The sequence below is a fragment of the Engystomops pustulosus genome, chromosome 11 (assembly GCF_040894005.1).
Source record: "Engystomops pustulosus chromosome 11, aEngPut4.maternal, whole genome shotgun sequence".
Lineage (NCBI taxonomy): Eukaryota > Metazoa > Chordata > Amphibia > Anura > Leptodactylidae > Engystomops > Engystomops pustulosus.
The window spans coordinates 30951197-30977613 of NC_092421.1; the positions used below are offsets into that span (position 1 = coordinate 30951197).

Here is a 26417-nt window from a genome sequence, read left to right on the forward strand (position 1 = left end):
AGGCAGAAAGTATGAAGGCATGTGACTTAGGCCAGAACAAACGGAAGGGCTGACTTCAGCTAATGACCTGTCTCCTGAGTGTCCATCCCCAGAGTTCCCTTTGCGGATAACAATGTATCATTTTGAGAATTCCAGCATGTAAAGACAATGGGAGGATGAGACATTGGGATCAATCAGGAAAAATATCCTTGTTTACAAGGCAGATCTCTGCTAGAGGGGTCAGAGGTTTGGCCCATTTCATCCTTTTCCTTCTGATAAAGTGTCCAGTGAAATTGATAAAGTAGAGGTCATAGCGATAAATAAAGGAAAACAAGATCATCTCCACCTCAGAGGACACAGACCTTCTGACAACGTTCCTTATGTCTCTTCATTTACACTTGGATTTTTAACCATGCTGCTTCTCTTGGCCTTCTGTTTCTACCTCAGATTTATTCAGGTGACTCCTTTAGGTAAGTTACTTTAAATTATAATATAAAGTTGAAGAACAGGTGTATTATATGTTTCCCAATATCACTCTAACACCCATCCTGAGATAAGCTCATAGCGAAAACCCATTGCTGTGCATTTCATAGGATCGATGTCCCAACACCTGGCTCATCATTGTGCCATCAATACACGGTGTTTGTTTTTGCAAAAAGTGTTTTACAGAAAATAACATATTTTTATGGAGATATTTATAGCATTGAGCTTTTTGGTTCAAAATAAAGTAAAATTTTATAGAGCAATGTTTTACATTTTTAATTGCAACATTGTTAAGGTTTTTTTTTCAAGTGTTTGTAATTCAAATGGGATTTCTGATATGATAGATTAATATAAACTTACCGTACCAATTATTTTTGGACACTGCGGAAATAGGCAGTAATTGCTGATTGACCTTAGCCTACTTTATTGTGTCGTGTGATTATATGGAGTCCACGGATGACCATTCATGCAAGATTTGAGGTTTCCACCATAAAATTGACTAATACATAAGACAAGATTAGCTGACAAGGAAAAAGTAGAGTAAGGAAGTTAGTGTCATAGCTGCTATTAACTTAGCTGTGCCTAAATGAACTCATTAATTAACTTATTTAAACCTAATTACATATCCATTTAGAGAAGAGATGACTGTGATCTTTCAAGCAAATGATTTCATTTATCAAAAATGTAATGTGTTCACTATTTAAAGGGAGGTCTCTGGTCCAAAATCTATAATAGTGTTGTGTAGGGGAACCTAATATTAACAGAGTTACACTTTACTTCCTGATAAAGCAATGCAGGCTAAGAATCATATTTGTAATCATTGAATGTCTCTAGGGCAGGGCTGACTTGTCAGATGTATCAGGGGGTAGTTTGCATTATTTTCAATAGAACTAAATGAAGACTGAATGTTAATATCATGTGTGGGCACAGTATGCATCTGTTTAAGAGGCCCTATTACCATCTTCACCAACCCCAACTTTTTGCATCTTTCAATGGGTGTGAAAGCTGGCGTTGATGACACGTATTCTTTAACACATCAGAATTTTGGAATGCAAAACTGCTGCTTATCTGCAAAATGATGTCCTGTGACCCAATGTAGCGCCTAATGGTAATATAACAAATTCAGCTCATATTTATATATTATCTAATTTGATCTTTACTCTATATTTATAATTTCATACAATGTTTGCACTTTATATAATAACCGAAAACCTCTCCCTTGTTTCAAGCCTTGGATCCATGTTCCGCTTATATAAGTCTGAATGAACCTTGGAGAAACACAGACCACTTATTCAATGAATCTCAAGACAAGCCAATGTGCGACAACCACCTGAATGGGGAGTGGTATCGATTCACTGGTATGGCCGGAGACGCTATGCCCACGTTTTGCATCCCAGAAAATCACTGTGGCACACACGCGCCAATCTGGCTAAACGGTAGTCACCCAAGTGAATCAGAAGGCATCGTACAAAGACAAGCCTGTGCCAGCTTCAGTAATAACTGCTGCCAGTGGAGCACAACTGTGGATATCAAGGCCTGCCCCGGAGGATATTATGTATATCGATTAACAAAGCCAGATGTTTGCTTCCATGTCTATTGTGGACGTAAGTATTTCAGTTCAGAAACTAAGTTTTCAAGTCAAATTTATTGGAAATGTTGGATACTGTTAAATTTCAAGGCGACTTTGGAAGCTTCTCTTATGCCAGACATTCCCTAAGATATTTTTTATTGGCTACATGGCCTGCCATATATTTTAGGGTTTCAATGGTTAGACCCCAACTGACTTTTTACCGCTTTGTCTTGCATATATTTGGTTGCTTCTTAGTTTTTTACTGGTTGTATATGTAGCTGAGGGTCATGTAAGCCAACAAGTATAAGGCCCTGATCATACTGGGGCAAATTTACTTACCCGGCCCATTCGCGATCCAGCGGCGCGTTCTCTGCTCTGGATTCGGGTCCGGCCGGGATTTAAGAAGGTAGTTCCTCCGCCGTCCACCAGGTGGCGCTGCTGCGCTGAAAATCATCTCCACGCGCCGGAATGCACCACCTCGGACCAGGTGAAGGTAAGCGGTCACCAAGCGACACTTTTTCGGGTTTTAAATGCGGCGGTTTTTCCGAATACGTCGGGTTTTCGTTCGGCCACGCCCCCCGATTTCCGTCGCGCGCATGCCGGCGCCGATGCGCCACAATCCGATCGCGTGCGACACAATCCCGGGGCAATTCAGGTACAATCGGCGCAAATCGGAAATATTCGGGTAACACGTCGGGAAAACGCGATTCGGGCCCTTAGTAAATGACCCCCACTGTGTTTAGGGTACACTACTGAGATACATTGGATAATACCCATTATGTAAGTGGACATTGCATTTGCTAATGGTTATTGTTGCAATACATATTGTCACAGTATCATGTAATATATGCAGATTCTGCAATGCAAACAAAAATAAAACCCATGGCGATTTCACTTTGTAATAACAGGCCCAAAGTTACAAATCCAATAAGATATGCGTCTACCATCTAGACTTCTGAGAATAATAGTGATAAAGCAATAGATTAGAAATAATCAAATTGGGGGAGATTTATCAGAAGTGTCTGAAAGCAGAAAAGTTCTAGTTGCTCTTTGCAACCAATCAGAGCACAGCTTTATTTTATAAACCACTACAAACAAAACCTGAGCTCTGATTGATTGGTTTCCATAGGCAACTAGAACAGTTCTGCTCTCATACACGTCTGATAAATCTCCCCCATTGAATTTATGTTATTACATTGAAAATGTGAAAAGAATTATTAATAAAAATGAAAGCCCCTACAGATGATAAATTGTTATTTAAAGCAGACATGTCCTCTCTCCTGACATGTCTATTTAATCAAATACCCAGATTCTCTGTGAAGATACTTTTCTTGGACACTTTTTGTACCTTCTAGGTTATTCTGCCTTGAAATTTTAATTAAATTGACAGCTGGGTGTTACTTGTTGGGGGTGTTTCTTTACACAGTCTGATACTGTCCAATCAGAAACACCCTGGGCATCACCTAGTTGTAAATTTATTCTTACATTCCAAGGATGAATAACAAAGGAATAACAAAGCAAAGAGTTAGAAGAAAAGTGATCCAGACTTGAATCATAATACTCCATAGGGAATACAAGTATTTTTGAGGTATGACGTAAGCTGTTTGCATCTATTGCAATAAAACTTTTTATGTGGATTTGTTACTCTCCCAAACTGCATTCTAATCTCTCTGGAGTTTGCAGGTATTGAAAGCTTTAAATATATTCATGCACTTTTATAGATTATTTCAGCTCCATCAATGAAGAGTAAAACGTTCCCCATGATGTATTGTACAAAAAAAGCACTAGAGGAGGAGGGTGCAGGATTAAGATGTCACCCAAAGTCCTACATACACCACAGCTTGTGGGCCATCAGCTGGTCAGATGTTCTGCTTATTGCTGCAGTAGTTTCTCTCTAACCTGTTCTAATTTATTTTTAGACTTCTATGACATCTGTGACCTTATGGAGTGTGGAGGAACGTGCCTGGACACTGGAGATTGTGTGTGCAGCTCTGGGACCGTTCTAGGCCCTGATGGGCAAACGTGTTTGGGTAAGAAGGAAATCTTTACCCTGTTTCTACATATATCACTGAAATAAAAATTATCAATAACATGTCTAATTTTTACAATAGGATCTTCTAAGAAATTAATACATAAATATCCCTTTTTCATTCCTAAGTCTTAACAGACATTTTTTAGTTTGCAGCAAGGGAGACCTTTAACTTGTCTATATTATATTTGAGGGGAAAGTGTATTAGGTGCTGGCATTAGGGGGTTTGAACAGGACAATTGCTCAGGGCCCCCTTCCCCTTAGGGGCCCCTGCCCACCGTCTGACTTTAGTGGACCCCCCCAGCCAGGCCGGCTATACATTTCTTGTAAAGCCTGGACATCCCCTTTAAAAAGAAAAACCCTGACATGCTGCCTGCTTTGTAATACATTACTTCACAGCAGTTGCGACAAAAAGAAGGAAGATGTTTGCAGAAGTCAGTATGTCTATGTATATGAATCTTTTTTTTTATGCCAGTGTAAAAGTATTATATACACTATATTATAAAAGTATTAGAAGTGCAACATGCTATTTTATAGTTCCTACTTAGTAAATAGTGCAGCATGCCAAATTATGTAACAAAAGCTTATCTAGCGTGTCCTATGTCTCTGTATATGATCTGTCATGCATGTGTATTAGTTTGTGAGCAAAGGGGACAACCAAATTAAAGGGATTGCCTGTGCTTTCTAGGCACAGTTATTATAATAAAAATAAAAGAATACTTCTCTATATTTTAGCACAAAGCTACTGTCCCTTCTGGTCTTGTCAAACAGAGACTACAGTGTAGCATATGACCGCTACAGCCCATCATGGGCCTCAGCCTAAGGACAGTTTGACGTTGGTGTGGTTAGTCCCTGAATCCTGGACCATACTGTCCCAGTGTCATGGAGCACCTATACTGCAGAGGATGGGAATCATAGCATCATAGTCCCAACTTCCCCGCTGCAATCATGATTACGATGTTGGTGTTGCTGTTTAGTGGTGAACTACAGAATCCCTGCATCATATATCACTGTCCCTGGCACTGTGGGGGTCCACGGCACTATCCAGGATTCATGGAAAGACCACAACAGTGGGAAACTGCCAGGATACAGTTAAGACATGCCATCAACCATCTCCTCAGCGGCCTTTACAAAGGTAAGTATTACCTTGTTTTCCACCACGTCCCCCATGACGGCCACCTGGAGGATGCCCTTTGACCTCTGTGGGAACAGGAAGGAGAGAGGTTAAAAGTCCCCTCCCAGCATCCTCCCACCAGTGTTCTTCCTGTTCCCACAGGGTCAGGATGGAGAGAGGATCTCTCCTTGCATCATCCAGGTGTAAGGGGGGACGTGAACACCTACCGTCGCGCGGTCCTCGACCAAGCCACGCAGGTCGGGTCCACGGGCGGCTTCGGCCCTCCCTGGTCATCCCCGTCCGGCCTGATGAAACACCGCTCGTCCCGCTGGCGGCGGCGCCTAAGGGAGAGCGGTGGCGCTCCGTGCGCTTTAAATACAAAATCCCGGTGTGTCGCGCGGAGGCAGATGATGACTTCCGGCGCGACCGGAAGTGACGCTCCGATGCCGGGTCCGGAGCATGAACGCCGGCTGCAGCCTTCAACAGGGGGATGGGCTCCCCTAGAAGGTATTTAAGCAGGTTTTGAGGGTAAGCGTTGATCTGAGGTCTAAGATCAAGTTTGGTTCTGGACTCTCGTGCAGCCGTGTGTTTTGCTCCCTGCCGTCACAGCCATGTCTGAAGAGGCAGATGCAGGCTCTCTCCACCCGCTGGTACTTGTAAGTGCGCTGGAGGTGTCCTCCACATGTTACATGTGTATATATTTTGTTTTACGGTCTCCTGCAACAAATTCTCCTCCTTTCCCTTCCAGGAGGAATCTGGTGGAAGGGGGAAAGGCAAGGAGGAGAAGCAGGAGAAAGGGGGCAAAGTGGCGAAATCTAAAACTAAATCATCTGATGTTCAGAGCAGAAGATGTAATATGTGTTTCAGCAAGTTACCCGATACGCATAAGAAACCAATATGTAAATCTTGCATTGATAAATTATTGAGGGACGAGAAAACCTCCTTTATGGATGAGATTAAGGAGTTTATCGAAGAAAAATTTGTATCCCTCACCTCAACCTCTCAGATTCCTCAGGGCCCCTCCCCTAAGAGAGCTCGTATGGATCCAGATTTAGCCACTCCGGTATCGGATTCAGATGTTTCCGAATCTCCGTCATGTTCTTATGGAGATTCAGAAGTAACACATTTTGACTTACAAGAATCTGAAGCTAGGTATCTGTTTCCTATTGAAGAAATGGAAAGATTACTCAAAGCAGTAAGGGATACTCTAAATATTGAAGATATAATCCCTCCCAGATCGGTTGAAGAGGATCTCTTCGGAGGATTGAGGACCAAAAAGCGAAGGGTCTTTCCTGTTAATAATACCCTGAAAGATCTAATCACGGCAGAATGGCAAGAACCTGAAAAGAAAATAGCAGTTTCCAAAAATTTTAAGAAACGACTTCTATTCGAACCTGAAGATTCGAAGATCTGGGACGCATGTCCTAAGGTGGATGTACAGGTGTCCAAGGTATCCAAGAAAATGGATTTACCTTTTGAAGATGCGGGGCAACTACGGGACCCTATGGACCGTAAAACCGAGGCACTACTCAGGAAAGCATGGGATACATCGATGCTAAATCTGAAGACTAACCTGACGGCCACCTCGGTAGCCAGAACACTACTCTTCTGGCTGAAAGAGCTAGAAAACCATGTTAAAGACCATACTCCTAGAGAAGTTATCTTAGAGAATATTCCTCTCCTCAAGTTAGCAACAGCCTTCCTAGCTGATGCCTCTGCGGAGTCCATCCGATTTTCAGCTAAAGAAGGGGCTCTATCCAACGCTTCGAGGAGAGTGCTTTGGCTGAAGCAATGGGGAGGGGACTTACGCTCCAAAACAAAATTGTGTGGAATCCCCTTTTCAGGCGAGTTCGTCTTCGGCCCGGACCTCGATGCCATTCTCGAGAAAGCCGCCGACAAGAAGATGGGGTTTCCGGAAAATCGTCCCGACACCAAAAAGAAATTTTTTCGTGGCCCCAAGGACCAGAGGGAAAACTACAGAGGGAAGGGCAAACAAGGCCGCTGGAGCTACCCCAAGGGAGGCAGAGGTCGTGGCTTCTTGTTCTCCTCAAATAGTGACCCATCAAAAAGTAAGAAGCAGTGACGCCAAGGTTGGGGGAAGACTCATGTTTTATACTTCCCAATGGGAGAAGATAACATCAAATCTCTGGGCAAGAGATATTGTAAAAAATGGTTACAGAATAGAATTCTCCTGTCTTCCCCCACAAAGATACTTCCGCCCATCCTCATCATCTCCTTCTATACAGGTCACCATCTGGCAGGAGGTCCAGAATCTGCTACAACTGGGGGCCATCCTGAGAGTTCCGCCCAATCAGGAGGAACAAGGTTTCTACTCTCCTCTGTTCACAGTGAAAAAGCCCAATGGATTGAATCGTCTTATAATAAACTTGAGAGGACTAAATCGCTTCATAATATACAGACGTTTCAAGATGGAGTCGGTAAGATCTGCTATACCCCTCATCCACCAAAACTCCTTTATGTGCACCATAGACTTAAAGGACGCCTATTACCACGTTCCCATCCACCCTTCCTCTCAGAAATACTTAAGATTTTCTGTTCTTTCTCCGGAAGGGGTAACTCACCACTTTCAGTTTTGCGCACTACCCTTCGGAATATCTTCCGCTCCCAGGGTATTTTCCAAACTGATGATAGAGGTGGTGGCTTTCTTAAGAAATCAGGATGTGTCTATCATTCCCTATCTAGACGACTTCCTGATTATAGCCAGTACCAGCTTAGACCTAATCAGGTTTCGGGACTTTACGATTTCTACACTCACAAGTCTGGGGTGGATCGTCAACTTTCAGAAGTCAAGTCTTTCTCCCCTTACCCAGATAAAATTTTTGGGGGTAATCTTAGACTCATGTCGCCAAATCTCTTCTCTTCCACAGGACAAGAAGGACAACATCAGACACCTCGTATTATCATTCAGGAAAAAACCATACGTCTCAATCCGAACGGCGATGAAGCTTTTGGGGCAGATGACAGCCAGTATCCCAGCAGTTTCTTGGTGCCAAAACCATTCCAGATCCCTCCAAAGCTGGATTCTCTCATCTTGGGACAAATCACCAAGAGGGTTAGAGAAAAGGGTCCAGATCCCGCCGAGCATCAGACGAGATCTTCTGTGGTGGCTGGATACAAGGAACTTAGGAAGGGGCGTCCCATGGATCCAACAGCCCTTGATTACCATTCAAACAGATGCAAGCAAGTCAGGTTGGGGCGCCTGTTTTCAAGATCAACTGGTACAGGGTCAATGGACTCAAGAAATCAGTGCCAAATCCTCCAACTTCAGAGAATTGTGTGCAGTCTGGGAAACTCTGAGATCCAACAGGTCTCACCTAAAGAGTTCTCACCTCCTGATATTATCCGACAACACCACCACTGTATCATATCTGAAGAGACAGGGGGGAACCAGATCTCCGGAGTTACTGGCACTATCACAGAAAATCTTCAAATGGGCAGAGAACAATTGCCAATCTCTCTCCGCAATCTATCTTCGTGGAAGAGAGAACCTAACAGCCGACTTCTTGAGCAGGAAAACACTATTACCAAACGAATGGTGTCTAAAGCAGGAGATTTACGACCATCTGATCACCTTATGGGGGCAACCTCTCATAGACCTGTTTGCTTCAAGAGAGAATACAAAGTGCAACCTTTTCTATTCTCTAGACACAAGGGAACCATTCTCGACTCTGGACGCATTCAGCCATACTTGGGACCAGCCACTAGCATATGCCTTTCCCCCAATTCCCCTGATTTCAAGAGTACTACGCAAGGTTTACCTGGACAAGGCCAGGGTAATACTAATCTGCCCGAACTGGAAGAAGAAGAGTTGGTACCCTCTTCTGAGATCCATGGCTCTTCAGGAACCCATCCTACTTCCTCCAGAGAACGATCTCCTATTTCAAGGCCCAGTTCTTCATCCAAGACCGAGTTACTTTGACCTATCAGCATGGATCCTGAAAGGGAACTCCTGCTAAGAAAGGGTCTTTCATCAAGGGTGGTGAACACTCTACAGGCAAGTAGAAAACCAGTGACATTTGCCATATATCATAAAATATGGAAAAAATTTGTATCTTTTTGTGGGGACAAACCTCCATCACAAGATAACCCTAATATCTTTCAGGTGTTGGAGTTCCTGCAGGCTGGATTAGAAAGGGGTCTGTCCACAAGCACTCTAAAAGTGCAGGTGTCTGCCCTTGGTGCCTTTCATGACTGCTGCCTAATGGACAATAGGTGGGTAAAAAGGTTTATAACCGCCTCTTCTAGGATCCATCCTCAGGTCCTTACTAAAATCCCTACCTGGGACCTTACGTTGGTTCTCAATACCTTATCCAAAGGTCCATTCGAACCAATAGAAAACATTGATATCAGAAACCTGACTTTAAAAACAGTTTTTCTGGTAGCTATAACCTCAGCCCGAAGACTTGGAGAACTACAAGCCATTTCTATTCAAGAGCCTTACTTAAAGATTCTAGATGACAGAATTATAATAACTCTTGACTCTGCTTTTCTTCCAAAGGTGGTCTCGAATTTCCACAGAAACCAGGAAATTATCCTACCATCCTTTTGCAGCAATCCGACATCCTCCAGGGAGGCGGAATGGCATACTCTTGATGTAAGGCGCATGGTATTAAAGTATCTTCAGTCCACTGAGGAATGGCGAGTAGATAATAACCTCTTCATTCAATTTCAGGGACCCAACAAGGGAAAAAAGGCATCTAAGATCACAATCGCTAGATGGCTCAAGATGGCAATCTCAAAGTGCTATAACCTACAGAACAAGCCGGTTCCATTGAACATAAAGGCCCACTCTACAAGGGCCATGTCTACTTCGTGGGCAGAAAGAAGGGGAGCTACACTAGACCAAATCTGCAGGGCTGCGACTTGGGCTTCCCAAAATACATTCATTAAACATTACAGATTGGACATTCCTAAAAATAAAGATTTGGCCTTCGGAAGGAAGGTGCTTCAATCAGTCATCCCACCCTAGCTTATCATCTCATTTGATAAGTCTCCAGGTGGCCGTCATGGGGGACGTGGTGGAAATTAAGATTTAGAAACCTACCGGTAAATCAGTTTCCACTAGTCCACCATGACGGCCTATTTATTCCCTCCCTAATATTAATTGTTTTTTTGTTGTATTCAGGTGTGTGACTTAACATACTAATAAATACAGTTGCATCCATTCCAGGTGTGGTTATTTGGTAGACACTGGTGGGAGGATGCTGGGAGGGGACTTTTAACCTCTCTCCTTCCTGTTCCCACAGAGGTCAAAGGGCATCCTCCAGGTGGCCGTCATGGTGGACTAGTGGAAACTGATTTACCGGTAGGTTTCTAAATCTTAATTTTTTATATTACAAGAAGAATAGAAGTGCCCAATATATCCAATAATTTCCATGAGGACCCTCTCTGTCTGTACCTCATCACTTCTCCTGCAATCCCCGGAAGCTAAGGATGTGTTGCTTCAAAATACTGTTCAGCACAGCATGTCCTGGGCTGCCTGGGACTGCAGGAGGAGGATTTGAGTCCTATCTAGCAAACTCTATAATAATACCACAACCTTTGACCATAGGTTTGTCACCACTTAAATAGGACATACACACAGCAGCTAATTCACTGTATTGCACAGCATAGTGGATGTGAAGAATATCCCCAGCGCCTCCATTCCCGTGCTGTGGATTTGCAGTGAGGAGCATTTATGCTGCAGGCTTGCTGTACCACTATGAAAAACCCACCTTATTCTAAGCATGTTTTGTAATGGCAGTGTAAAAAAAAATCAAGTTAAAACTTCAGCAGCTGCTGTCATCATATGTGGCTATACAACACTCCTAAAGGTACTTTATAAACAAGCATTATAGCTCCCTGCACTAAATAGACAGAATGTAAATGTATTGTACAAAAAACTTTTGGGGCCCCTGTGATAAATGTGACCCTCCTCAAGTCCCCCACCTTCCCTCAGCTTAATTGGCCTAATTGAGCTAGGTTATGTTCACAAAGCATGTGACCGTGCTTCAATAGACCTCTGCAGTCAAATCGTCTCCAGGCATATCCCCCCCCCCACTCTATACAGACAAAGGGCAATAAAGACTCCTAAACCACTAAGTTGAATAGGGACAGTTATGGAGTTATTGACCATCTCACCAGAAGAACAAATACATTATTGGATTATTATTTTCATGAGATCATAATAATCCAATTTCTGGCCCTCTAGAACACTTGGGTCCAGAGATATCAATATCTCTGGATAGGGCCATAGCAAATGGGTCAGGTTTGGTATCAATGCGATCCAGGGATTCATCCGGATCCAATGATACCAGAACTATGACCCTACAACTTCCCCATGAGAAGCTATGGCTTCTCCAGGGCTCTGGTTGTAATACCAGGTAGGTGGGACCCACGACCCCTCCTGGAGGTGGGCAGGGGTGTGACTCTACCTGATATAATCAGACACCTCTGAATGGGCATTGTCTTTTTCTGGGAACCATCGTAACATCAAGAGCATAGAAGGATCTTAAGGTGTGGACTATCTGGTTCCAATAGGCCCACCACACACAAGGTAACGAACTTATTGAACTGCTGTTATTTGTAGTGCTACCTTGTATTTTGTACTGTGTGTAACTGTAAATATACCAACTGTATATATTGTTTTATCTAGAGTGCCCTTAAGGCAATTAAATATAAAATCTAATATGTTTTGCTCTTGTATCTCAATCCATGAATCCCCACGTCCAAGTCTCCCTTATATACATGCTACCGGGTTGGTTCCTCACCCTATATAATCCCGTTCTGAACCGGGCTTATATTAAAGGAGAACTGGTGGCAGCTCCTTGAATTCAGGGCTGTGATTTATTGTTGTGCCATATGCGGAAGTTGTGTGGACAACTTTAAATCACTTCCTGCGCCTCTCAGAACCCGTGCGTTCTGGGAGTGTCTATAAAAGGATAACTAAGTGACCTTGCGTACCCTTCAGGGATCCGGAACATCGCGGTTTCCTTCACAGCCCCCTTTTTACTTTTGCCCATGGCCCCACTCTGCGAGGTGAGATGAGCCTTTTACCTCAGGCAGCAATAACTCAGGTGCAATCAACTGCTTTAAAGCAGGACCTGACTGCTAGAATAAGTGTCTATTGACACCCAATGTTAGCAGGGGTGTGACCCACTGCATGGAGAACTGACTTACTATATAAAATAACCTCATATATTATATCTGGATGGGGCGGAGGGTGCTCCATTTTAGTTAGCCTCAGCTGCAGCAGAGAGTTTAGATTCCTCCCTGGTCCCACTTAATTTAAAACCAGCCCTGGGTGAACTAAGTAATCCTTTCCAGAGATAAGCCATCCAGAACACTAAATAGGAAGGCGCTGGAATATTTTTAGTTTTCATCTGCCAGCAGAGCAGTCTCTGAGTACCTTCTGATTTATGACACCTCTGACTTGATACATGATGGAAAAATCATCTGCCAGGAGCTATTACTGCTCCATTCATTTATTTCAGCAAAATTAGATGAGAAATATGACAGTGAAGAGTTGTTAATATCTATTCCAAAGGACATTGAGAACAAGAAAAGATAAAGGGGGGAGAGAGGATGGAAAGAAAGATCCTGGGATTTCAACAATTCAACTAATACCCCTGATTCAATGTCCTCTGCATAGAATCCCTGTAGACAATACACAGACAATTCAAGTTTTCATAACATGTAAAATACACTTCATTTTAATATGTAGAAATCTGCTGTCATATGAGTAACTGCTAGTAATACTGAAGGGAATCTCATTCTCCGTTAGTATTTAAAGGAACAGACACCATTAATAAGATAAAAATAATGAATACTTTCATTATGTTGCAGACGAAAATGAATGTGAACTGGATAATGGGGGTTGTAGTGAGATCTGCATCAACCTGAAAAACTCCCATCGGTGTGATTGTGGGAAAGGACGGGTGCTGGGCAAGGACCGGAAATCATGTGAAGGTGACTACAATTTCAGGTTTTTGCCATCGGTATCTTTTCCCTACACCTATCCATAAGATTGGCGGTTAGTTGCTCATCATTGGAGACAATCGGGAATCACAAAAATGAAGGGGGCGGTCTTTGTACTCTTGACTGAATGAAGCAGCTGGTTGTGTAAGTGAGGCTTTCCAGTGAATGGAAAGTGAGAAGTGAATGGAGTGCTTATACTTAAACTCTGCTTATACTCGAGTAAAAAATATATATCAAAACTAACCTTTACGGCTTCCCCTGCTGCTGGCTATATGCTGGGGCAGGGGGCTGGCTTTATACTGGGGGATATGGGCTGGCAGGCTATATACTGATGGGCAGGTGCTGGCTATATACTATGGGGCAGGGTCCGGCAGGCTATATACTGGGGAGGCTGTGACCAATGCATTTCCCACCCTCGGCTTATACTTGAGTCAATAGTCCCATGTTTTTGTGGTAAAATTAGGGTCGGCTTATACTCGAGTATATACGGTATATGATATTCCTACTTATCCTCTGTGTTTTCTCTGTTTTTATGTTATTGATAATTGGGTGATTGCTAATTCAGAATTTTTAGGTGTTCCAGTACATTTTAGATTGTTCATTTTCCTGCATTTTTGTATTAGATATTCAGGGATGTCAGAACAGCAATGGAGGCTGCAGTCACACCTGTGCACCATTGGGTGATACATACCAGTGTCTGTGCCCAAGGGGGCTTGTCCTGTCTGAGGATAACCGCACATGCCAAGGTATTGAACTATCCATTCATAATTTGATGCCAGTGTTTTATGTGTTAGTTGTAATTGGGATTCTTTCAAATTGTATTTTGTAAAAAAAAAAAAGTTGTGATACACGGTATGTCAAAAGTCCCAACACACTATTAATTTCAGAAATGAAACATATTTGAATACCCCAGCAAGTAATGGTTCAGAGGGCCGAAATTTTGAAAGTCGAGATATTGGATAAGGACAAGTTTTTCCAATGGGATGGTGGTCATTCAGCATATCAAAAAAGACTGAATTGTCTCAGAGATAAATTGCCACAATCAGATTTGTTATATTTCATGTGGAGTTAATAGTATCAAGTCCAACAATTCTCGAGTGGGTTCCATGACATAAAATTGCTGTACATTACAGGGAATGTTCCTGGTTGATAACTTTTTTTGCAAATCTGATCGGCATTTGCTCTTTGAAACAATTCTGCTCCTTTGTGACCACCTTTCCATTGGATGAACCTGCCCCTGATCCAATATGGCGATTTTTAAGATGATAACGGCAAAAAAAAAAGAAAGAAATCTGCTGTTAATGTTGTATTCTAAAGCCATGTAGGCATCGTGGAAGACATATCAAGTACCAAGCCCAAGGGGGTGAACATGAATCCTTGATTACATATCTCTCATAAATGTAAGGTAATGCAATGCCTATACAGATGGGCTGCAGGGACCAAACAGGATATATTTATCTCAGTATACACTTATTGTAAAACATTAACCTGTGGGATATATGCAGGACAAAATCAGTAATGTGTTACCTAAATGGGTGTCAAGGCAAGCACCCCTTACCCAAAAAAAAAACGCAGCACACACCGGCCCCCAGGCACGTTTCAGTTGTCATGCCTTCATCTGGGGTCTGGACTTTCAAGATGGTAGAGATGTTTCAGACATCGACAATATAATAGGTCCCCTCACCCTGATATGTAATTTTTCTTTTTGTTTTTGAAATAGGGTGTCAGTAGATCGTTAGACTCACCCTGTTTATCCATAGGCATGCAAGAATGATAAAGCTACACACAATCCTTGTCTGGGCTCTGTTAAAAGTTAAAAGGATTCGGTAGAAAATATTGACATGGCTTCTCAGTCGGTGCCAAGGCTACATATTAGTGTTGGATTGAGGTTTCTTAGCCACCCAAATGGAATTGGTCCAAGTTTCCACTCAAAATCTATACCGAACATGTGTGTGTCCATTGCGGACACAAGATGCATCCTCATTCAGCTTTATTATTTGGTCATACTTTGTGTAACAACTCATGAGGATTTGACCCAAATTGTCTCCTGCAGTCCTGAGTCTTGGTATGGCATCCATTGGTTTCTTTCAGAGAATTTTTTTCCCGGTGTCCTTCTGATGTGTTTTGAAAATATAACGGCAGATACCTTCTTCACAAATTATGAAGATCATAACCCTAGAGAGGTATAAGGTTCTTTAACTTGAGCTCATACACACACCTCTGATTGTGCTCAAACCTTCTTATTAGCACTTGTCATTCACTATGTGGATTGGTTTGAAAGTCATGGGGACCATTGACCTGTGAGAGTTGATGTTCTGCTTTGTTACATAGATCTATCTGGGATTGAGCATTTCATTCTATAACCACCAGGGATTCTCATACTAGAAGGTGATAAAAGTAACGGCAAATTGCATTTTCTCGCTGTGTGACCAGATTCTCCCTGGTTCTCGTGCAGAATATAGAGCTGTGGTTTACAGAGAAGGTTATACTTTTGTTTTCTTTTGTTTTTCAGTTCCAGTGTTATGTAAGCCGAGCTCCATAGAGGTTGCTGTCCCGAAAGATCTAGTTGGAGGTCTTGAACTCTCCCTTACCAATTCCTCCTGTAAGGGTGTTTCCAATGGCACCCATGTCAATATCAACTTCAACCTCAAAACTTGTGGAACGGTTATGAATGTGCGTAACTGCTATAGTTCCGTGAACAAGTATTATCTTTGTTCTACCCTGGGCTCTAAAAATGCCTATGAGATTTTGCATTTCTCACTATTCTTTCCATTTCAATGAGATCTATTTGCTTTACAACACAATTCAGTGTCCTTGACACCTACACATAACATCTGCTTGGTCTATGACATGCTGGTGAAGGTGGTCGGGGTTGATTTTTAGCCCAACTTTGTTCATCTGCGGGAGAGGACCGATAACTACTTTCACAACTGAGCAATGGCACAAAGCTTCTCCTCCAGGAGTTACACTACAAGATCCATAACTATTGGTATAGAACCCCAGACAAACTGCATAGAATGTCACCAGAGTTCTGAGATTTATTGTCGTTGTTGCGGTTCAGAGGGCACTAGGATACATGTTTGGTGGGAATGCAGCCCTGTGTTGCAACTCTGACAATCGCCCAACAGCATAATGACCTTTACCAAGGGACAATACACACTTCATCTGAACTGGCCCTGCTATCTATATTTATGGGCCCCATTTCTAGTTTCAAGAGGGGTTAGCTCCATCATTTCAGAAAGGCTACAAGATAAATCACCCCCTGTCTGTGGACATTCTCGTAGCCATCTTCCAGATTGCAATGGGATGAAGCCCTCAACCATATTATACATAAGGAGGAGCTTTGAACCACAGGTGGTGGGAAATATGATCTCTTCCTTATGACTTGCTCTCCTTCCAGTCCTCATCAGGCCTAGGTTCTTGGTTGACTTGTTCAGGTGTCGCACCCTCCCTAATCCCTACCTCCACATCCTCTCCAACTGCTTCCTTTTTGTGTTTGCCCCTTTCCTTTGTCACTTGTTTTTCTTATTAATTTTCTGTTCATTGTTGATGACTTATTTTGGTTCAATGTTGGTAAACCATAAAACACGATACAATGGGGCAGATTTACTTACCCGTCCCATTCGCGATCCAGCGGCGCGTTCTGTGCGCTGGATTCGGGTCCGGCCGGGATTTATGATGGTAGTTCCTCCGCCGTCCACCAGGTGGCGCTGCTGCGCTGAAGTCCGCTGGAATGCCTCGAAATACACCGGCCTATACCTGGTGAAGGTGAGTGAAATTTTCGCGACACAATTTTTTTTTAAAATGCGGCGGTTTTTCCGAATCCGTCGGGTCTTTGCTCGGCCACGCCCCCCGATTTCCGTCGCGCGCATGCCGGCGCCGATGCGCCACAATACGATCGCGTGCGCCAAAATCCCAGGGCAATTCAGGTACAATCGGCGCAAATCGGAAATATTCGGGTAACACGTCGGGAAAACGCGAATCGGGCCCTTAGTAAATGACCCCCATTGTTTTCAATTTAAAAATAATAGATCCTTTCAATATTTCTTGAGACTTATTTTAGAAGGATGCTTACTACATGACATTGCATTCAGTTGCTTCCATCTTTTGCAGGTAGTAAGTGATAAGATCATTGCTACCAATCTGATCACTGGCATGCCCAAGCAGACTCCAGGAAGCAATGGGGACATCATAATCCGCACAAGCAAACTCCTAATCCCTATTACATGCGAGTTTCCCAGACTTTACACCATCACAGAAGGATATGTAGCAAATCTCAAGAACACACCACTGGAAATTATGGGTCGCAACAGAGGAACCTTTCCTTTCACCCTGGAAATATTCAAGGACAAGGATTTTGATGAACCTTACAGGGAAACCCTGCCAGTACTGAAGCTCCGCGATTCCCTTTACTTTGGCATTGAACCTATGATGCGTGTAAATGGACTGGAAACATTAGTGGAGAGCTGTTTTGCGACACCAACTTCCAAAAATGATGAAATCCTGAAATACTATCTAATTAAAGATGGGCAAGTATTGCAATAATTTATTTTCTATAGCTAAATTTCTAAATGGTTATGTTCACACCACCACTGGTAATCGTTGCTCTATTTCATTATGTAATAGAATAAAGGACACCTACAACTGATGGAAAATGGAAAACCTTCTGTTCACCGTCCATTCCCAATGACTTGCGTGTTTAACTTCCGTTGTTTATAACGGCAGATTTAGTGCAGCAGTCAGCTTTATTTTAGCTGTTAAAAGTAAAAAAAAAAAATTGGCAAGGGATACCACGAACGGTGATGTGAACTGGGCCTAAGTTACATGCTGTATCATTATGAATTGTAGTACAATAAAGGACAGTCACATACTAACCATAGTTTAATACCATTTGGAAAGAAAAAAAGAGAGCAGCGCAAAAAGAACTACAGTCAGTCCTCAGGTTACATACAAGATTCTGTAAGATTGTTCTTAAGTTGAATTTGTATGTAAATTGGAACTGTATATGTTATCAATGTAACTCCAGACTAATTTTTTTTGGTCTCTGTGACAATTGAATTTAAAAAATGTTGGATTGTCACAAGAACCAAGATTAACAATAAAGCTTAATTGCAGACCCCTGTGATAACTGTTATAGCTGTTTAGTGTAGCCTAGGACTAAAGTACAATAAATTACCAATATCCAGAGGTCCGTTTGTAACTAAGGGACGTCTGTAAGTCGGGGACCGCCTGTAAAGTGTAGTAGTCTTAAAATGTAGGGAAGTTTTTAAACATAGAGCGGTTGCCCATCTTTTAATGGTTGTGTTATGTCACAATAATACTAAGTACATGTTTGTAATTAGACACAGTGGTGGTCTCTTCTACTGGTGCAGCCTTGTTGCGTCCCGGTCTGGTACGGCACAAGTCTGGCAAAGTAGCTGGCAATGGCTTTTTAGGGTAATAAAGGTAGAAGGAGCGCCTCAAGTGATTTTTACAGGTGGTCCCCTACTTGAGAAAACCCGACTTACAAACGACCCCTGGTGACAAATAGACCTCTGGTAATTGGTAATTGGTGTACTTTAGTCCTTGGCTACAATAAACAGCAATAACAGTTATCACAGGTGTCTGTAATGAAGCTTTATTGTTAGCCCTGGTTCTTATGACAACCCAACATTTTTGAAATTCAATTGTCACAGAGACCAAAAATTTTTTGTCTGGGGTTACAATGATAAAATATACAGTTCCGACTTGCATATAAATTCAACTTAATATCAAACCTACAGACCCTATCTTGTATGTAACCCGGGGACTGCCTGTATAAGGTTTATTACCATAAAAAGCCATTGCCTTAATACCAATTGAATCACTTTACTACATGATGACCTTTTTGTATAGTTTTGTTCCGTATCAGTGCTTTATAGCTACAATACCTTAATGGATGAATTGTGCTAAATAAATATTTTGCAAATGTATGGATATATTACAAGTCCATTAGAAATGGGGGAAAAAAATTAAAAAGTGTTTTTTTTTTCCTATTCTTTTTCCAACTGACGTGTGGTTTTCAAATGTGCTTATGTCATAATGTGTTAGCTTCAAAATTATTATATTTACTAAAGTAAGGCCTCATGTACTTGAACATGTGCAGTTCTCAGGCCTGCTTAGCAATGGGCTGGGGTTTTCATCTGCATGACTATCCTTTGTGGCTTGTGCTGTTGGCTTATACTTGGGGCCCATAGAATCCACAGTCTGATTGGGGCCCAAATGAGTACATGGGGATTTGTGCTAACCACTGAACAATGGCTACACATGTGCTGATTACACTATTCTGTGCATGAGGCTTAAAAGGGTGTTCCCATTTCAGCAAATTAATGTTAATGTTTATGAAAAGTTATACAATTTTCCAGTATACTTTCTGTAACAACTCCTAACGGTTTTCAACATCACCGCCTGCTGTCATTCTAAAGAAAGCATCTAGGCTTACCTCCAGTGGACAGAAATCTGACTATGGTCACACAGGTGCACGGCTCATTAGTATAACACAGAGTAGTCAGAGCTGTGGGTTATAACGAGCTGTGCACACGTGTGACCATGGTCAGATTTTTGTCCCATTTTTTGTTCAAGTAAACAATGAAGCCTTCTATAGAATGACAGCAAGCAGAGATCTAGAAAACCGTGAGTAATGGATACAGAAAGTATATTGGAAAATTGTATAACTTTTTATAATACAAATAATAACTTTAATTAACTTTAGGACACATATCTAAATGGCTGTATTTCAGAGAGCCCTAAAGATTAAAGTGGAAAAAAATACCTTTAGGTATGTAAGCAAAGTAGCCGTGGGATCTAAAGGGAACCCTTTAACATGCTCCAACAAGAGAGCCGTGATCTCTCCACTACAATCCTACAATTCCAGAATCCTAAAAATGTTGAGCTTCTTGTGTTTTGCCTGGTTTGTTCAAAGTAAAAATGAAGTTTCATACTAACCTTCCCTGGAACCTGTATTCTTTAAGTTTTTGCATTTTAAAAATGTAATGTATCATATATATATATTTGTTTTTTAGTTGTGTCTCAGATGATGCTGTAAAACAATACACTTCAAGGGATCATCTCGCCAAACACTTCCAGGTCCCAGTGTTCAAATTTGTAGGAAAAGACAATAAGGTAAATAGGGTTTTGTTTATATTTTTTTTTACCCTCTGATTAGACAGCAGATACTTGGTGTTACACAGGAGGTGATTTCGGTTGAGGTGGAAGGATAAAACTTGTAGAATTTTGCATCAAACCTATGTTGAGATTTGAGCCAAAGTGTGCATTAGGACCCTCTGGACCAGGGGTCAGGAACCTATGGTTGGCGAGCCGGATGTGGCTCTTTTGATGGCCGTATCTGGCTTGCAGACAGGGCTCGGTTTTTACAACTTTCTCTTTGCGCTCCAAATAACACATCTGCTTTATTCTTTGGTTCGGTGCGATCGCGGTGATACCAAATTTCTACAGGTTTTATTGCGTTTTAATACATTTTCAAAAATTAAACGAATGTGTACAAAAAAGAAAAAAAAAATCTTTTTCATACTTTGGTGTATGGAGCTGCGTGATGTGTCATTTGTTTGCAAAATGACATGACGTTTTCATTGCTACCATTTTGAGGTCTGTGCGACATTTTGATCACTTTCTATTACATTTTTTATGTGATGTAAAAAGGTGTAAAAGTCGCATTTCGGACATTTGGGCGCCATTTCCTGTTGTGGAGGTCACCGCCGTCAATAACCGTTTTTATATTTTGATAAATCGGGCATTGTGGGACGCGGCGATACCTAATGTGTTTGTGAATTTTACTGTTTATGTTTTATATCAGTTCTAGGGAAAGGAGGGTGATTTTAATTTTTAATATTTTATTATATTTTTACATTTTTTTAAAATGTTTTTTCTTTTTTGTCTTCACTATTTCTTAGACGCTCTAGGGTACATTAACCCTAGATGGTCTGATCGTTCCTACCATATACTGCAATACTTCTGTATTGCAGTATATGGCATTTTTGCATATGATTCATTACAATGAGCCACTGGCTCATTGTAATGAATCTGCAGAAACCATGCAGCAACCAATTGCCCATGTGGCACCACTTTGCGACTCTCCCGGCGGCAGAGAACTGGTTATCACCGGCGGTCGATGCAAGCACCAACCGTGGGTGATAGCGATGGGTTTTTGCTGCAATATGCGGCAAAGCCCATCTATGTATGAAGAGGGATCAGCCTGTGAGCCCTCTTCATAGCTCTGAGGCGGATATATCCGTCGAAGAGCATGAAGGGGTTAAACATATTGTACGGCTCTTAGAATTATATTTTATAATGTGGCGCTTATGGCTCTCTCAGCCAAAGGGTCCTGACCCCTGATCTGGCCCCTCATAAATGCTGAGTACAATAGTAAAGCATGTGCTGCTATTCTGTCCTGTACAATCACTGACTCGACAAATGATGGATTCAGCACTGAATGATTTTTGTGAATATGTTGCTGTGAACACATGTGAAGAGAGATGAGGTTCTATCTTATTTCCTATAATTATTTCAGTGTGAACTATTATTGGCTAGCTTCTATATCCTTCCCCAGGACTGTGAGCCCAAGGTCAGCATGTACAGGAACATCCTCCCTCAATATTAACTTTTTCATCTTGAAATCATAATAATAATCAGTCATAGTTACTTAGTTTCCAGAAATAGGACTGTAATAATAGTAGGAATTGTACATCAGGGGGGAGCACATGGTTCTGGGGCCTGATGTATAATGACTCCATTAATTTAGGATACAGAAGTGCTATTTACAGTGTCATTCAGTTGTCAGAGGAGAAAATTCAGCGCACAGAATGATCTCATACGTTATAGTTCATATTTTAGGTCAGTACTTTATTAAAGAAAAGCCAATTTTAATGTACAAGGCTTATAATTTCATGTTGACCCTGAGTTCTGAGAGGATGAGATCTGCAGCATTTATATATACCAAAGCCATTACAGGGTTTCACAGGATTTATTTAAATTTCACAGAGATCACATGACACATATTTATTTTCCTGCTGCAGCAGGAAGTACAGACTGTCACCAGGAATGCAGGAGCCGTAGGATCGGAGAAGGGGGGATAAAAGGGATGAGTCATGTATTTGAACGTTTTCTATAAAAGCATTCACTTTAAGGGAAAGTAGTTGCAAGTTTTGTAGGAAAGTGTGATTCTTTTCCTTTATCCTACAATATGTATATTTTTAAGTAGGCATTGACCAAGAGAAGTGTCAGAATATTTATAGTGGTATTACGATGTTATGCTAAACCACTAACATATGCTCTATTATTCTGATCTGTGGAGGTTCAACCTCTGGAGCTGCAACCAATACCTATCACAGAAATACGAAAGGCCTTTTTGTAGTCCTGCTGGTAGCCACACACACCTATGTAACTACTGTAAATGAAAAAGCCATCTAGGTCCAATCAAGCAACAAAGCAGTTGGCGCGCAGTGTTTTGTAGATCCAATAGTGATATAAACATATTTAATACAGACAGTCCCCGGTTTACGTACAAGATAGGTTCTGAAGGTTTGTTCTTAAGTCGAATTTGTACGTAAGTTGGAACTGTATAATTGTAACCCCCAGTGACATTTTTTTTGGTCTCTGTGACTATTGGATTTTAAAAATGTTGGGTTGTCATAAGAATCAGGATTAACAATAAGCAGACACATTTGATAACTGATATAGCTGTTTTTAAAGTAAAGTAAATTACCAAAATCCAGAGTTCTGTTTGTAACTAGGGGTAGTCTGTAAGTCGGGTGTTCTTAAGTAGGGGACTGCCTGTATATTTATACAATTTGAAACTATCATTGGATCTGACCTGTTTTGGCCTTTTATTGAATAGACTTTGACCAATCTCTACAAGAATGCAGCTTTAAAGAGAACCTGTCACCCTTAAAAACGGCACTAGGAGCTGCTTACTAAAGTAAGCAGATCCTAGTGCTACAACATTCCCACCAGTGTTACCCTGCTAGCGTTATCCGAAACCTCCGATAACGCTAGCAGACACTGCCCGGTGTATTCATGAGGGGGCGGGATTAAGGGCGGTGACTGCCACATGACGCTCGGCAGTCACCGCTGGCCTATAGAGTGAACGGGGCGGTCCGGTGTTTCTACTGTACAGCGCGGCAGTGTCTGCTAGCATTATTGGAGGTTTCAGATAAAGCTAGCAGTGTTACACTGCGGCATCTGTTGTAGCACTAGGAGCTGCGTACTTTAGTAAGGGTGACAGGTCCTCTTTAAGTATAAGATGAATTGCTTTAGTAGTGTTATCTCTGGCTTCCCTATCAAGAAAAAAACCTGCCTGGTCTGTGTGTATGGTGCTCCACAGGAGAGCTGCTAAACGTGTCACTTAGGCTATATTCACACTGCCGTTGCCCGCCCGTACCGTACCGTAGCGGGCAACGGCAGTGTACGGGGAGAGGAGGAGGAGGTGAGCGCAGCTCACCCCCGCCCCTCTCCATAGCAACCTATGGCGCACGGCGCCGTATTACGGGAAAAGATAGGACAGGTCCTATCTTTTTCCCGGGTCACGGAACGGTACGGTGCCGCACGTGTGCGGCATCAGACCGCTCCCGTAGGGTGCCATGCGCCCATTGCTGCCTATGGGGGACGTATATCGGCCGTATATACGTCGGCCGTATATACGTCCCCCATACGTTAGTGTGAATGTAGCCTAAGACTTTGGAGAACAGTTTGAGGTCTTGGTTTAACAGGGAAATTGGTAGTTAATTGGTGCATTGAGTTGCGTCTTTTCTGGATTACCCACTACAGCATTAAAGGCCTTTGCCCAGTGAGGTTCAAGCAGCTTTGCAAACTTATTTTAGTAAGATAGGGTGAAGCCGTCTAGTCCTGGGGCTTTACTTGTTTGCGTCTCTTTGAGAGCTACCTGGAAATCTGAATCGGCTATGACTGAATCGTGTGTCTAAGTTCTGTTCGTGCTTGTTGGAAGTTTGTATATTCTAGATAAAGGTTGTAAGATCCTGGGTTAAAAGTCAGTTTTTATTCATAAATTGTGATAATTAGATGCATGATCATCAATATCTGAGGAATGACTTCTTATCTATTGTGGGCAATAGATAATGTGGGGAAACTTCTTACAAGGCCACACTCCTCTGCATAAATGGTTTATGATGGCTCCTGTACTTCGTGGAGCCTGGAAAAGGAAATTAACTTCCTCCTAGAAGGTAATCGGGTCCCTTTTTATTGCTTCTTTTCCTTAGGGCTCCCATCTTCTTTGTTGACCCTTAATGCTATACCATCAGATGATAGAGCAAGATATCTTGCTCTGAAGAGTTTTAACAGGGACATAACTAGGAGAGGCTGTGCCCCATAGCAGATTTCTTTCCATTAAAAAATGATACAAATTTGTACATATGTTTATAGAATCATCACACATTTATGCACACTATACACATTTATACACTTATACAGTATATAAACATACAAAACTGTCTAAATGATGCAAGTACTATTGTTGGTAGTGGAGCAATCTGCATGATGCCACCCCCTTCCCCAGCAGAAGGTGTACCGCCCTGAGGCAAGATTGTCAACTCGCCTCATGGCAGGTGCTCCCCTGCATGTGTATATACTCTCAGCCGGGCAATCTTCTTATATTAGGGTCCAGCAGCTGCAGAGCACATTGGGAAAGTCTTGCTGTCTCCTCCGCTGACATCCCTTATCTTTGTTATTGACTCGTACTCCACTTGTACTGTGGAAGATGTACCCAGTTTGATACATGTTATGCTGTACAATGTGCAACATAATTTGTATATTCTTCAGTGTGTCTGGTGAGGTGCAGGGCCCCTATACACTCTGGGCCCCATCGCGGCTGCTCTGGCTGCTACCCCTCTAGTTACACCCCTGAGTATTACTCTAACCTTTGCATGAATCAGTAGTCCAGTGTGTGTACATTAGGGATAAAACCATTTCTGGCCATTATATGACTTGTAGTCTTAGTTTACTAGAAGTTCTGCAAGTTCTCAGAGCTGTTGGGAGGAGACCTAGCTGCTGTGACCCATTCTTTTCTCTACCGTCTCTACAAAGCGTCTATGAAAACTAGGGCCTCAGCGAGGTTCGGTCTGTTCTGTTTTACTTGCAGAAATGTAAGGAATTCAGAACAGGTTTCTTAGTAAGAAGCAGATTAGGAACCAATCAAAAGTTAGTGAATATTTTATTGAAGCTGTACAAGGTTGTAGTTGTGTTTAATGCTGTCCTCATGTAAAGTGCCTTTCCCCAGGTCGCCAGTTCTGGAACTGAGGTGGTAAATTTACACCCAAACACTAAATGCAAAGAATGTTCCCTAGATAAGATCTCATTCCTGTTTTCTATCCTCCAGGAGGTCTTCATACACTGCCAGGTTCTGGTCTGTGGAGCAGCAGATGAGCGATCACGATGTGCTCAGGGCTGTCGCCGCCGAATGCGTAGGTCACCACATTCAGAAGAAGAAACAAGCCACCTGTCAAACCATCTGCTGACTGGAGGTCCCATAATAATAGACATGGAGGAGTAGTATGTCTTCCATTCAGAACCCCAGCGCTGTATATGAAATGCCTCAACTCTACCGCTCTATGTTTTATATAACTATTTATGTGTTTTGTACTCCGTTCTGCCATTAAATAGTCAGAATTCTCTGGATATCTCGTCTCCACATCATGCTCTACTAACAATTGCAAATAGACAGTATAGTAATACCCTAATACCACCTCTCTGGTCCCATGAAAGCTGGGAAATGCATATGGACTGCCCCTCCTTCCTTCAATTATTGGCTTTGTTGGCTTTTTTTTACAATGTTTTCTTCTGGTTCAAAACATTGTGTTTTAATTGTTCTGAGACACAGAAATATATCTATATTTAATATTCCAAAAGGAAACTGTCACCAAAACAAAAGTGGGGGAAGAGCGGATTGTTTTTTTTTTCTGGGGGGGGGGGGGGATTATTCAGTATAACATGTTGTTTATGTATTCCTTTGCTTAGAAGTAGTTGTCTGACAGGACTTCCACCTGAAAGCTTATAACATGCTCCCTGTAGATAGGACACAATGTACAATCTACTCAGCTCCTCCTGCTCTATGACATGCTGCCTGCAGATAGGACGCTATGTACAATCTGCCCAGCTCTTCCTGCTCTATAACATGCTGCCTGCAGATAGGACGCTATGTACAATGTGCTCAGCTCTTCCTCCTCGATAACATGCTGTCTGCTGATAGGAGACTACGTACAATCTGCTTAGCTACTTCT

General features: G+C 42.1%; 1 protein-coding gene across 1 annotated transcript; it reads left to right on the forward strand.

Moving 5' to 3' along the window:
- Nucleotides 1-293: 293 nt before the first annotated feature.
- On the forward strand, nucleotides 294-25815 carry OIT3 (oncoprotein induced transcript 3). Its single transcript, XM_072129460.1, has 9 exons — nucleotides 294-449; nucleotides 1692-2066; nucleotides 3952-4062; nucleotides 13021-13143; nucleotides 13776-13898; nucleotides 15665-15825; nucleotides 17266-17681; nucleotides 20193-20292; nucleotides 25517-25815. The coding sequence occupies exons 1-9, from the start codon at nucleotides 392-394 to the stop codon at nucleotides 25688-25690; spliced, it is 1641 nt and encodes a 546-aa protein (XP_071985561.1). The 5' UTR covers nucleotides 294-391; the 3' UTR covers nucleotides 25691-25815.
- Nucleotides 25816-26417: the final 602 nt, after the last annotated feature.

What these genes read in the sequence shown, in the direction of transcription:
- OIT3 (XM_072129460.1), top strand. Translation starts at nt 392, where the DNA reads ATGCTGCTTCTCTTGGCCTTCTGTTTCTACCTCAGATTTATTCAGGTG. An exon ending in TATTCAGGTGACTCCTTTAG is followed by an intron (nt 450 to 1,691) that starts GTAAGTTACTTT and finishes CCTTGTTTCAAG; the next exon opens with CCTTGGATCCATGTTCCGCT. An exon ending in CTTCCATGTCTATTGTGGAC is followed by an intron (nt 2,067 to 3,951) that starts GTAAGTATTTCA and finishes ATTTATTTTTAG; the next exon opens with ACTTCTATGACATCTGTGAC.